Source organism: Linepithema humile, chromosome 7 (genome assembly GCF_040581485.1).
Source record: "Linepithema humile isolate Giens D197 chromosome 7, Lhum_UNIL_v1.0, whole genome shotgun sequence".
NCBI lineage: Eukaryota > Metazoa > Arthropoda > Insecta > Hymenoptera > Formicidae > Linepithema > Linepithema humile.
The window spans coordinates 10,013,112-10,026,243 of record NC_090134.1 but is presented as its reverse complement, the minus strand read 5'-3'; the positions used below and the strand labels follow the sequence as shown (position 1 = coordinate 10,026,243).

Genomic DNA, 13,132 nt, shown 5'->3' with positions numbered 1-13,132 from the left:
CTCTTTTGTACGATGTTTTCAAATGTAAAAAAAAAAAGAGAAAATTCGAATATATTGAATTAAATTCAAAGATGTCTTTTCGAATTAATGATTAAAGTCGAGTACTTCCTAGAAGAGACAACATTAGATTAGAAGCAGCCGGCCGATTTAGACGATCGGTCGAGCTTACTTACAGCGTTAACTTCCCCCTCGTCGTACCAGACGTTTATGTAATTGTGCAGCAACGCCTCGTCCACAGAAATGCGTCGCTCTGGGTCGATCACGAGCATGCGCGATAATAGATCCCTAGCTTGGCTCGCTAAAAAAGGAAATAAAAATTATGAAAGGAAGAATGAAGAAAGGGAGGCAACGGCGGCGAGAATGCGGATCCTCTCCGTCGTCCGTGCGTCAAAATGCGCGCGTTTCGCGATCGATCCGCGACATGGCCATCGACTTGGTGACCCACTCACCTTTTAATCTATTGTGTTCCGAGGAGTCCGAGGGGAATAAGACATCCGGGAATAGCCTCTCAAAGGGATAACCTGGATATCGTGGCCTATTCTCTACGTAATTCCTGACAGTCGGCTGCAGTCGTTGCATGAACTCCTGTGCCGGAGTGCCAAGTTGCTCTGCAAACAGAATACAGCGAGTGAAATTTAATGAGAGCGAGTAGTCTATTTACAGTATCAAATTCTCATGTAAATATCGTGAATCTCAGATTACCCTTTACAATTAAAAGTTAGTAATAATTGATGCTACACGGGCGTTATAAATGAAAACTGACGCGCGCATATCGTTGTGAATTCTAATGCAGCTTTCAATTTTGTACATTCTGATAAAATCAAATAAATTTTATATTTTATTCGATTTAAAAATATATATAAAAAATGGATTGAATAATGGCGTAACGATATTCCAAACCTAAAAATGTATTTTATTTCAACTTGACAATTAAAAATAGAAGTATGATTTTATTTCGTAACATTTTATTTTACAAATCGGATTACTCTCGATCAGCGCTACAATTATTATCATCGTAACGAAAAAAAAAATACTTACCGATTATTTTATTCCATTGATCGATATGATCTGTGCCTGGGAAAAGTACACCACCACGAATCATCTCGCCCATGATGCATCCTACCGACCAGATGTCCACGTTCTCTTTATAACCCATTCCCAAGATCACCTGAAAGACGGATATTTCGATCAAGTCGCAGGTTAACAATGGAAAAAAAGTTAGAGACGAGAAAAATTCGACTCACCTCGGGCGCCCGGTAATACCGTGTCACGACGTAGGGCGTCATCATGAATGTAGTACCGGCGGTCCTCGCCAAGCCAAAGTCGAGAATTTTCAGCGTGCAGTCGGACTTTACGACGATGTTGCTTGGCTTTAAATCCTGCGGGGTGAACAAAGTCGAGCTTTAGAAATTTATTTAATCGCTCGAGAATGTCATCGCATCAAGTGAAACAGTTCGAAATCGCGAAAAATTGATAAAAATAAAATTCACAAAGTGACTTCAAGTTAACTACGGTAGTTGTAAAGCTACCACTAAAGCGAGTTATTGCGTTACAATTATTCGGCTAAATAAATTTTAATTTTTAACGCTCAATTACGCGCGCCTATGCGCGTAATCACAACACCGGCATTCTCATTTTTAATGAGCAACGCCGGTTTTAGTTATTCTATTATACGCGCGACGTGGGAAATTAATCGGAACGACGGTAGTTATTTCTTTCGCCGCGAAATAACAACAGCGACGGAGATACAATATATACAGAAACCGGCGTCGCTAATGAATCTCGTTACGGCGCATTAAACGGCCACGGCCGTTATGCAATTTTCATCGAGCGCGCGGACGCGCAAACGGCGAACGTCCACCCACCCTATGAATAATGCCGGCGGAGTGCAAGTGCTTGATGCCGCACAGCATCTGGTAGAGAAGGTACGACATGCGCTCGTGATCCAAATCCATCTGGATCACTTGACACAAGTTCGCGTCCATGAGCTCCATCACCAGGTACACATCTTGAAACTCGTCCAGCGACCGTTGCGGCGTGAACGCGTTCAGAAGACCGATTATCTGCAAGATAACGAGATAAATTAAGGAACAAGATAACAGCGCGAGTTTCGACCTTGTTTTCGAAAACTTTTTGACGAACTTTTCAAATATTATAAATCAAATTAAATTCTTCTTTCTTTCGTTCTTTTCTTACGAATTATTCAGTTAAACTTTAAATTCACTTCTCTCGAAACTGTGTAACCAAATTACGCTGTTATTCTATCCAACTCTTCAATTATGCTTCCAGCGAATTAATTACAATAATCGAAGTTTAAAATGTCAATTCATCTAATTAAGACATGTGTTAGTAATTAAAATCCTCAGTTTTAAATTTAACTGTAAAGTTATAAAAATTATAATTGTTATCTGTGCAGAATTGTAAAAATAATGTTTGAAATCCATACTGCACATTTGCCAAATTTAGCAGTAGAGCTTTAAAACTTGAATAATATTAAACATTTGAATTTTATTATACTTGTTTTAGAAATATTTATTGCACGTGTATGTAATAAAATACGACACATGCGTGCCCAAAATAAATGCACAGAGTACGCATTGAAAATTGCCGCAAAATCGAACGAAACTTAGTTACAAACTTACATTTTTATGATTGACCAGCTTCATAAGCTTGAATTCTCGATAGGCCCTCTTTGCGTGCGTCACGTTTTGGAAGGGTCTGGACAGTTTCTTGATTGCCACATTTTGCGCAGTGACAGTGTCATACGCCGCGCTGCAACAGAAGGAATTCAAGATCGACCGATCAGTTTCGCACCTGATCACGCGATCCTCAATCTATAAACTAAAATGAAATAAATAACCAAAACTAATAATCAAATAATTGAAAAAATTATTAATTTGAATTTATTTTATTTCTAATCATAAATATAATGTGCATATTTTATTAAGCACAATTTAACAAGATTTGATAACATTTTTAATTCAATGTAAGTGAGAGATGCGATTTAATATTTTAATAACAAAGAAAGAGATGTTTAAAATTTTGATAAAAATAAAGGAAGATACAAATATGTGGAGAAGATTAACGTTGAATATATGAAAATAAAATTGATTCACAAATTATATATAAGCATTTTTTTTTTTTTTGGACACTTGCGAAATATTAAACCCACAGCATTTAACGCGGAAAATATCGCGAAAAAGAACTGTTATAATATAAATAAACGTTAAAATGTACAATTGTAAAAGTGCAAGAGTTAAAAGTACAGATCAAATTTGCAGTACCACAACAAATGCAATATACACACAAGTGCGACAAAAAGCGCTTTTTAATGTAAAATGAGACTGTAAAGGTCAGTGAGAGAGACAGAAAAATGGACACACATATTCGCAGCGTATTGACCCACCATACGGGCCGTGAATTTTACTCACCAAACAATACCCTGAGCGCCGACGCCACGCGGCACGACGTCGACGTATCGCTCGGGTATGCAAAGCTCGGTGTCGCCGAAAACATGACGACGATAGCCGTTGCGAACGTTGCTCGATTCCGTCGCGTTCGTCGCCATCGTTCGTTATCTCTTTTAAAGGCGACTCTTTAAGCTCCGTTTTCTTTCTCTCTTTCTCTCTCTCTCTCTGTCTCTCTCTTTAGCTCTCTGTCTCTCGTGGCGGCTCTCGTGCTTAACTAGGTAGTGTATATCGTGGCTCTAGCTACCAAATCAACGACACAAGGACTACAGGCTACAGGAAACGAAAACGATCAAGCCAAGCGGCGATGGAGAAAATTTATCATTGCCACGTTTCAGCGATATTCGAGACTGAAAACATTCGTGATTCGACACGTTCGCAACTTCGAATATTCAGCGATTAAATCGCGTTAAATGTGCTTACGAGTACGAGTACGAGAGTAAATAAAATTCACAAATTTTTTAATATCACAATATATTTTTTGAAAAAAGTGAATGTATAAATAGAACACGAGAGTTTAATATTAATTAATTAATAATTTACATTGAACAATTGTCGAGCTAAAATTTATTTGTTCTTTTTAAATTTCTGTTTCTCCAAAATTGATTTTAATACTTTGATTGCTTGACAAATATCTTGTCGTTTCTCTATATTTATTTCGAGAAACATTCCGAAAAACATAAATTGAAGAGTCGAAATAAATCGTCGTTGGAAATCTACACTGTAAAGTTTATTATTTATTGCAAGAATTCAAGTTTGTATTAAAAGATCGCGATACTAAATTACATCTTGCGCCTCGCGTTGCAAAACGCGTCGCGTTTCGCGGAACGTAATTTTTCTCCGTCGACGGTCGCAACAACGTCACCGACAGCGGTCTCAAAGGACAAACGAGCGTGATGTATAACTCTTGGAACGAGCTCGAGTTAGGCTCGCCGTTCCACCTGGCAATCCTTCAAAGCACCCCTCTCCCTCTCGCTCGGATTCTCTTTGAAAGCCGCGTCGCGCGAGTCCGTGCTTGATTGTCGGAACCATCCATACAATTTAACGCGCTTTTTCTGAGCGCGCGATACACACTTTTACGAAATTTCTCCCTTGTGTACATTTTGTATCAGAATCAGCTGCTTAATAATGCAAAAGTAGTGGATGGATCCAAAAATCATGCAAGGATAAACAAGTGAGCAAAAAACAAATATCATAAAGTAAAATAACAAAGTAAAATAAAAATTAGTGAGAAGGTTTGTTGCAGTGTAGCTGAAAGGTTCTGTGCTGTAAAGAAAAAGCTATCAATCCAAACTACATTACATATCAATTTTAAATAAAATAAAAGAGTTCCATGAAAGAATTAAGCGAGATAAAGTACGTTTATGAATATTTGTCGAGTTACGAGTGCTCCATATTTTTCTTGTGAGAAGTTCTGTGGTAATTTTATGCTTTTCTCTCTCTCTCTCTCTCTCTCTCTCTCTCTCTCTCTCTCTTCCATGAAATTATTAACTTCGATAAATTTTCAAAACCGATTACACGTAAGATGTTGAAGAATCAATTCTCTAATCCGATGGAGGTAATTTTCCACCGTGCTTCGCGTTTCAAATCTTCAATTATATCGCGGGAATCGATTTTGCAATCTAAAAATATCTCGCACTCGCAGCTCGTTAAACGAATGCGATTGGCGTACGGATTCAATCGGTGCAATCGTCAGTTAAACCGGAAAAATAACGAGCGGCATCAGAAGGAAGGAAGCACGTGAAAGGCATGCGGATCTTCCGTCGAACGTATAATCGTAAGTATGGATGGTTCTTCACGAACGAACGTTTTCGCCGTCCTATCTTTCGAAATGTCGTCCTCACTGAGATCGTTTTCTTGCGAGAGAAATCGTATTCGACGGCCGGTTGAACACGATCAAACGGGCTGAAAGCTCGCTCTCACTCTTGGTCGAACATTTCCTTTGAAATAAAGATAAGAGCCACCGGAATATTTAATGGTAAACTTTAACGGACCACGAGAGGCCATATAAAAGAGTCTGTAAATCAAATTTCCAATATTTTGTTTCCGAAATAACTTGAGAAATTCTTCTCGACACAGTAAAACTTTCGCAATATATTTGACGCCCGAAAATTTGACTGCCAACTCAAAATGTTCCTTGGCCATAAAATATTATCTCGGCTCAAGCAGCATCGAGATGTCTTTCGTAACTGCAAATTTGAACGTTTTAAATCTCATCGTACTTAGAATTCTCAGGAAAACCCCGAACGTTACAAAAGAAGAGAGAGGCCATTTTTTACCATTTTTATTTAAATTAAGACATTTTTTTTCACGTCGCAAGGTCTCATTTTTATTACAGGCAATAACCTACGGCTGTGTGTGTGTGTGTGTGCGCTAATATTTCAACAGAAAGGTGGAATCGTTTAAGGGTCACAATTCTGATCCCTTCGTCCTTTAAGAATTGTATATAAAAAGCTAGTGTTAATCACTGACATTTTGAACAAAGATATTACTCTTATAATTACTAGAAAAAAAAAAAGAGACTATTGCCTGATTATAATGTTCCTTCTTTCATTACGGAATAATGAAAGATTAATATTAACGAGAGGAATTTCCCTCAGCATCTCTGATAACGCCAGGGCTAATGCACGGATCACAGGTTCCACCGTGGATAATATCCGGCCGTCATTAACCGATTTCCCAGCACATCCTGACCTACCTTCTACGCACACAGAATCGGTCAGCCCTTTCCAGAGCTCCCTCGCTTCTCGAGAGATGGGACGAGACAAGACGGCGCCTCGCATGTTGCCCGTAATGGACCACGACACGGCAGAATTTTATCGAAAACCGATATCCGCATTCCCTTCGACCGTTCGCTCGTCCGTTCGTTCGACTTACCTGCACGCCACGGCCACTGTGTATTGCCCGAGATTGCGCGCTTTCTCGGATAATGCAGTATTTCAGCTCCTACTGGGTGCTGAAAGGAGAGACACGTGCGACGAGGCGAGGCCCCTCGCTTTCCTCGTACGATCGATACTGTTCGCCGTGAATTTCAACAATTCCCCGAGTTTCGTTCGCGAATACCATCACGTTTGCGCTAAATCGCTAATAGCCCGGGCAAATAGTGAAGGCAGGAAGCACGAAATGGTCAAGTTTACTCGAATAGTGAAGGATACGTTATAAAAACACCTTATTACACTTTCCTAAAGATTTGGGAAAACCTATTAAAGTTAAAAAGCAGAAAAAGTAAATTTAGAAATAAATACATTTTTTCAAGTTCTTTAAAAAGCAAATCGCGAGCTTCTATCGCGCTAAACTCTTTTTAGTCTGTCAAATTTAATTCATTGTTTCTTTTTTCTACGTAAAAATTACTGTAAATAAAGAATTGCAAAGTTCTCAAATTTTATAAGTTATTTGATATTAGTTATATTTTTAGAAAGCTGAGAAAAAATTGCTATCATATTCTACATTCGCAGTGTTACATCACGTACTTATATTTAATGTTTCAATGAGAAAAATCCGTAGAATTAAATTAAATTCACAACAGAAAGAGCAACGTGTCACATATTTTATTTTTAAATTTTAATTTGATATTATTTGCCGCATAATTTTCTCTTGTTTGCGTATCCTCCTTCTCCATTATTTATTTTTTTAATTTTGTAATCTCCTTATATTATTCCAGAAATACTTTTCATCCGTGACGTGTTGTAAAACCGTCGTACATCAAATGTTAAAGGGATCATGATTATATTCGCAGGAGATCTATTCAGCGCATTCACGAGAAAAGGAGTATCGCCGATTTAATTCGCCTCGTCTAAAAATCGAGAGATCCCGATGCTAGACACGACAACGACGACGAGCGACGAGGGAACGCGACGTGAAATTGTCGTCGACGACAATTTTTCTAACATCACGTCGCCGGCTTACAAGAAAGGGGCGTTCTACCACTCGTCGTTGTCCCCTCGTCCACGCAGGAAAACTCGCGTACTCCTGCGAAATCCCGACATTCCCCCTCCCCCCCTCCACCCATCATCCGAATCGAATTGCCCGATTTAGTCCGGCTCTTCCCCCCCTCCCCCGTTTCATCCGCACGGCGAATGGTATCTCCCGTTGCTCTGTTACTCTGTTGCTCTTCCACGGCAATCGATCCCGCTCAACTCCGCTCGGGCTCCGGATGAGAAATCGTAGTTAACCCTCTGCCCATCTCGTCCCCGGTTCTTTATCGAGATATATATCGACGCGGCGATACAACGTACGCCCGACTTCGAATCCACTTGGAAACTTTCGCGTCTGACGGATGCCGCTATTATTGCCAGCCGTATACGTTTGATTGTACGAAAGTCGACGAGACGTCTTATTTTAGCCGCAAAAAAAAAAAACAAACAAACGGATAATGCGGGATGTATAAATAGAACGTAATGGAGGTAATCGCGTAAATAATGAAGAGAAACTGTCCGATACGTACAGTCGACATGTTGGACAAAGAAATTGATCTGGGCTCTTGAAATTTTCCACGGCTTCAGCTTTTAGCGTTCTACAGTCTTTCCGCATTCCCAAGTTAAAATTGTGATTTTATTCCGCCTGGCAAAAACTTCCGAGTGCTAAGCGACGAAGAATCGATCGGTCGGTGCCTACGATTTCTCGCGCACGTGTCTCCCCTTGTCAATTCTACGCGAAGCGCACAAAAGCACGGGCGGTCGTCGGAGTTGCGCACGGCTGCTAGATCAAACTCACCAAACGATCCCCTGCGCGCCCGATCCGATAGGCTTGAGGTTTTGGTAGCGCTTGAGGATGGTGAACTTGGTGTCCCCGACCTCGACCGTGTAGAACATGGCGGACAGCCGGGTTGTCATATCAGGCCCCAGGTAAGGCATGCGCCTCGGTGTTCGTCTCTCCTGCTGCTGCTGTTGCACCTGCGCCGCCGCCTGCACCCCGTCCACCCCGCTGGAGCACTCCTGGTGCGCTCGACGGGGACTTACGCTCTTAGCCACTTTGGACGCGAGATTGTTAGTGCACCCACGGGATAATAATGACGATAATGACGTGGGCGGGTATTCGACGACCGTCTGCCGCGCTCGACGCCGCTGCGCCGCGCTGCACGTGCCAGGTCGCACGTCTCTGCGTCAAGATCGCGCTTCAGCACGTTGCTGCAGCTACCCGATGAGTCTCCACGTGCCCCAGAATTGTCTGCAACAAGCAAAATCGAAACGGTTCGCGTGAGTGCGATATAAACAGCCGTTGTTTGTAACTTTAATTAATGTTTTAATCGCGACAGCGATTAACTACGTTTTTTATTCTCATTGGAGTTGCACAAATATAATAATTCACGCAAGCTCGCAAATATGCAAAGTGTGTCGTCGAAAGGCCGAGACGACAATTAATATTTATCTTATTTTAATAAAATTTCGTTCAACTCGGTGTTGCGCAGAAATTTTGGCGCGATACAACAGAAGTTCTTGATGATAAGAAAATAACTGTGAAGTAAGGAAAAAGGGGAGGAAAATGTCGCTCAAAGCACGTGACATTTCGCGTGCAACAATCTAATAATAATTTCGCTCAAGGGCGCAAAATGCACGCGACGTGTGACGTCGTATGATATTTGTAGCGCGGCGGATAATCGAAACCATATCATTTGTACGCGCTCAGTCAACGTCACTTATGCGGATCCGCACGTGGCTGACTTGTGTGTACATAAACAAGCATTAATCAATGTCAAGGAAATGCGGCAGGCGTAGAAGTCAAATGGCGTATAGCGAGCTCGTTATAGACACTTCTTACCGGCGAGCGAGAGCTATCGGAAGCGGAAGAGCCGAGCGGCGCCGATTCAAATCGAATTAATTATTCAGCTCAAAATTAGCACGGGGCTCTAGACGCGCGTTTGACTCCAAATTGCGCATTCTATCGGAGATCAGCGCCGAGATTCCGAATAATTCACGGCGGTTCAATGACACTCGTGTACTTGAATATTCAAGTAACCGTCGGAAACCACTTTAACGTAATTCATAATATGCATATGTATAGATAAAGCTTGAGCCCGGTTTAGACCGGTTTAAGCTCAGTCTGGATCAAGTCTCGATCCAATCAGGATCTAGCCAGTATCCGCTTAGTATCAAGTTAAGATTCAGTCTAAACCTAAATTAGATCTAGCTTAAACCAGTCACCTTTACATTAGACAGCCTGAAAGAACAATCTGCCTTGTGTCTCGTGTGTCACAAAACATATCTCACGTTGCATTGCAATTTACGAACAGAATTCATTAAGGAAATATTCAGTTGAAGTAAGAGATTCAAGTTCTCTTGTGACATCCTTGTCGAATAATAATGGTGCGAACAACATCGACCGAGTAATTTATTCGATAGCTCGTAAATGTTTGACACAAATGGCGTTCGCAAGGATTAATGTTTTCTGCAAAGCTGGCAGGTGGAACTGGAAATAAATGCACAGTTGTCTCTTGAATTAAGAAATCATCTAGTTGTCCATTATCTCGTGCTGTTGGTCCAACGCGTGCGCGAGAGTCGCTAGCAGAACGAAGTGTTTGTTAGCAGAATTTGTAAGCGAAAACACGGTGCAATTGCACAAATGGAGAATCGTTTCTTTCCACGATTACCTACATGTTTTGTCGGACAGATAAAAAAAGAGATAAGAAGCGGATGTCAAGCTAGCTGAACGGTTTAATTAATTTTCCTGGGTTGGCATTCTCCAGAGTATCCATTTATTAGAAAAGGATAATTGTTAGATAAATTATTGGATCAAATAGAGAGCGACTTTTTTAAAGTGAAAAAATATAATGCCCTCTTGGGTATTTTTCTATAGCGTTAATACATTTGGACAATTTATGATAGACTCGAGTTTGTATAAAACTTATAGAATTAGTAAAATAATTTCGGTTTATTAAATAAAATCAAGAGGTCAGATTTATATTAAACCGAATAAACAAACACGTGCACTCTAAAAAGTGAATTGGAGAAAACATTTAGATTTAAAACGTTTTTCCCAAAACAAGCGTTCAATAATGAAAAATGTTTCAGATTTAAACATTTTAGTGTTTTAAATCTAAATACCCTGGTGTTTAAAATATTGAAAACGCTCAAAAGTGTTTACTGTTTTTCTAGGAGCAATAAATTTAAGAGAGAGAGAGTAGCCGAGAAACAAATTAAGATTAAACGAATAAGCGCGCGAATGGGTAGAGAAAGGAACTAGTGGCCGACACACAGGCGTACTTTCGCTGCTCATGATAAAAGAATTTTCTGAGCAAATTACATCATCAGACAAAAGGTTAAAAAAGAGATTAGTGAAAGAAGTACAGAGGATGTAATTTATTTTTCTACGGTAGAGTCTCGGGATAAAATAAATGAAACATAACACGCATGCCTCTAATAGCCAGGGAAAAACTCAAGAGAAAATTTCAGTTTTTTAAATCATGTTCAAGAAATACTAATTATTACGTATGAGATGCTTAATAAAATACTATAATTAATTTACAATAGAATACTTTGCTACATATATGGCAAAAATTTAACAAACAAACGAGCTCCGACAACAAACTTTCGCTAAGGACACAGTTAAAACTAAACAAATAAACAAGGCAAGCAAAACTTAGCAATTAGGACACTGAAACTGAAATAGGAAGAAGAGCAGGAAACGCTAGGGGCAAAAACAGGGACACAGTGAATGAAGATAGAGTGTCAAAGAGAAAATTCGCAACTAAAGCAGAACAAGCGAAGATGTTCCCTCCGGTTTGCGGAAACTGCCGTTTCATCAACGAAAACCACAACGGAAGGGTGCTGCGGAGAGAACCTGAGAAGCCCCATCAGCCGGCGCAGCAGCTGTAAATCGTCAAAGATAATAGTGCCTGCCGATACGCGTGACAGGAAAGGAGGGTGACGCGAAAGAGGGTAGGCGGCTATCTCGCTCCGCGCGACCTGGGTCGTCTTGCCACCCTTTACACAGCATCGACGAAGAATACAACCGCAGAAAGGCCACTATCCACCGCTACAATGTTTGCGTCGCTCTTCGATCGATTGATGGGATGAACTGCCTCCGCGAGTGAACGAACGACCGAGCTTTCAAGCTTTTGTGTGCTAACGTGACTAACCCAATTGCACCTCGATCTAGCGTTCAGATAATAAGGGCTCGACACTGGATCCCGTCAACCGCGGGATATCGATAGAGTTGATGAAAGTATGTACGCGTGGCCTGTATGTTGCAGTATAATACAGGAAAAATCAATTAAATCCATTTTTACTAAAAAAAAAAAAACAAAAAAAAACGATAGCTCGTTGTCGCGAGGTTTATTAATTATCGACTATGTAATAAAAAAAAAGTTGAGTCTCTTGTGAATACTTTCAGTTTCATGAAATGTTAAAATATTTTTTTTTTTATATCTTTAATTATTTTAATACAATTATTGTAGCTTTTAATATAATAATCGCTTTCTAGTATCATGATTTACGTGTAGTTTTACATATAATTCTTGCTATTGCTTCTAAAACTTTTAATGCTGAAATAGCAGCTTACGCTAGATTGCGAGTGATATAACATTATCTAGTTGCTTTGATGTTCGATTAATGGACGTCTCCGCTCCGATTCGCAGCCGCAAATGCTCTCGCGCGCGCCGATATCTTCTGGCACTTCGGGATTCCCCCGATTATTTATAGCCACCATCGTAGACGCCGACACCGTCGACGACGACAACGACGACGACGACGGCGACAACAACACGATGCCGACGCCGTTAACGCGGTCGTGTTCTTCGTGGTCGTCTGCGTGGGCCAACCACCTTCCGTCGTTCGCCACCTGCTACCAATTACATAAGCCCGCCGATGGACAGGCATTCGAAAACTGCAGAGACACTTGGAACGTCAAAATATATCAGAGCCTTAAAGATATTCGATGAAAATTCGAAGGCTATCAGAACATCCGATCGATGTTTAAAAGTCGCAGAGACATCAAAATCCAGAAGTTACTGGGATTACTGGAACGCTCAATTGAGGTTCGGGAAGTGGAAACATTCGAGTTCGAGTTGAGTCCAAAAGTTATAGAGATATTCGGTTGTGAGAACGATCGAGATAGTATTGATGCTATTTGATTGAGAGACGAAGGTGGTGAATTGCAAAACTTTTAGCATCTTACATCTTATCGGCGTCGGACTTTTCTGAAGCGTAAAGTTTCGTTAGAAACAGTGCGAATCTTGAACTTTACTTCCTGAAAATTCTTAGGGGTCAAGGTTTCGAATGCATTCGACACCGAAATACACCGATTCGAGTATTACGATCGTACAAGAAATGCAACGTGTTCGACAAATTACATTCTTTTTTTTTTACAACAAAAATTTTACAAAACGACGAAGAGATCGTCCGCAACTTCTATCGGACGCGATAGTGAGCGAAAGCACAACATGCATCCGAAAAAAGAAAAGATTTTTTCAATTTTAAAAACCACTTGAAACTTTTCATGAAAATAGTCACATGTGTAAATTCACAAATAGAAACGCAAAGTCCATCAAATGTTTTGCAACTTTTCAGCTCGGGGCTCTGCTGAAATAACTCCATAAATCGAATAAAAATATTGAATATACAGGATATCGCACTTCTATCGAGACTACAGTTCAAACTCGATGTCAATTTCCTTCCAAAAGAAACATTAGAAAAATTGACAATATTTATTTTTTATAACTGTCCTGTTTT

General features: G+C 40.3%; 1 protein-coding gene across 10 annotated transcripts in view; it reads right to left on the bottom strand.

The window, feature by feature from the left end:
- bsk (mitogen-activated protein kinase dJNK) overlaps positions 1-13,132 on the bottom strand; it is a 140,736-nt gene that overhangs the window by 9,745 nt on the left and 117,859 nt on the right. For 8 of the 10 annotated variants that reach the window (XM_067359119.1, XM_067359123.1, XM_067359125.1 and 5 more), the window contains 7 exons: positions 8,181-8,633; positions 2,643-2,772; positions 1,866-2,063; positions 1,245-1,379; positions 1,039-1,168; positions 450-608; positions 174-298 (listed from right to left, as the gene is read on the bottom strand). In XM_067359119.1, the coding sequence (XP_067215220.1) occupies positions 174-298; positions 450-608; positions 1,039-1,168; positions 1,245-1,379; positions 1,866-2,063; positions 2,643-2,772; positions 8,181-8,320 (1,017 nt within the window). In that variant the 5' untranslated portion in view covers positions 8,321-8,633. Of the gene's footprint in view, positions 1-173; positions 299-449; positions 609-1,038; positions 1,169-1,244; positions 1,380-1,865; positions 2,064-2,642; positions 2,773-3,431; positions 7,465-8,180; positions 8,634-13,132 lie in introns of those variants that run through there. The other 2 variants (XM_012363553.2, XM_067359128.1) reach the window with 2 other exon arrangements.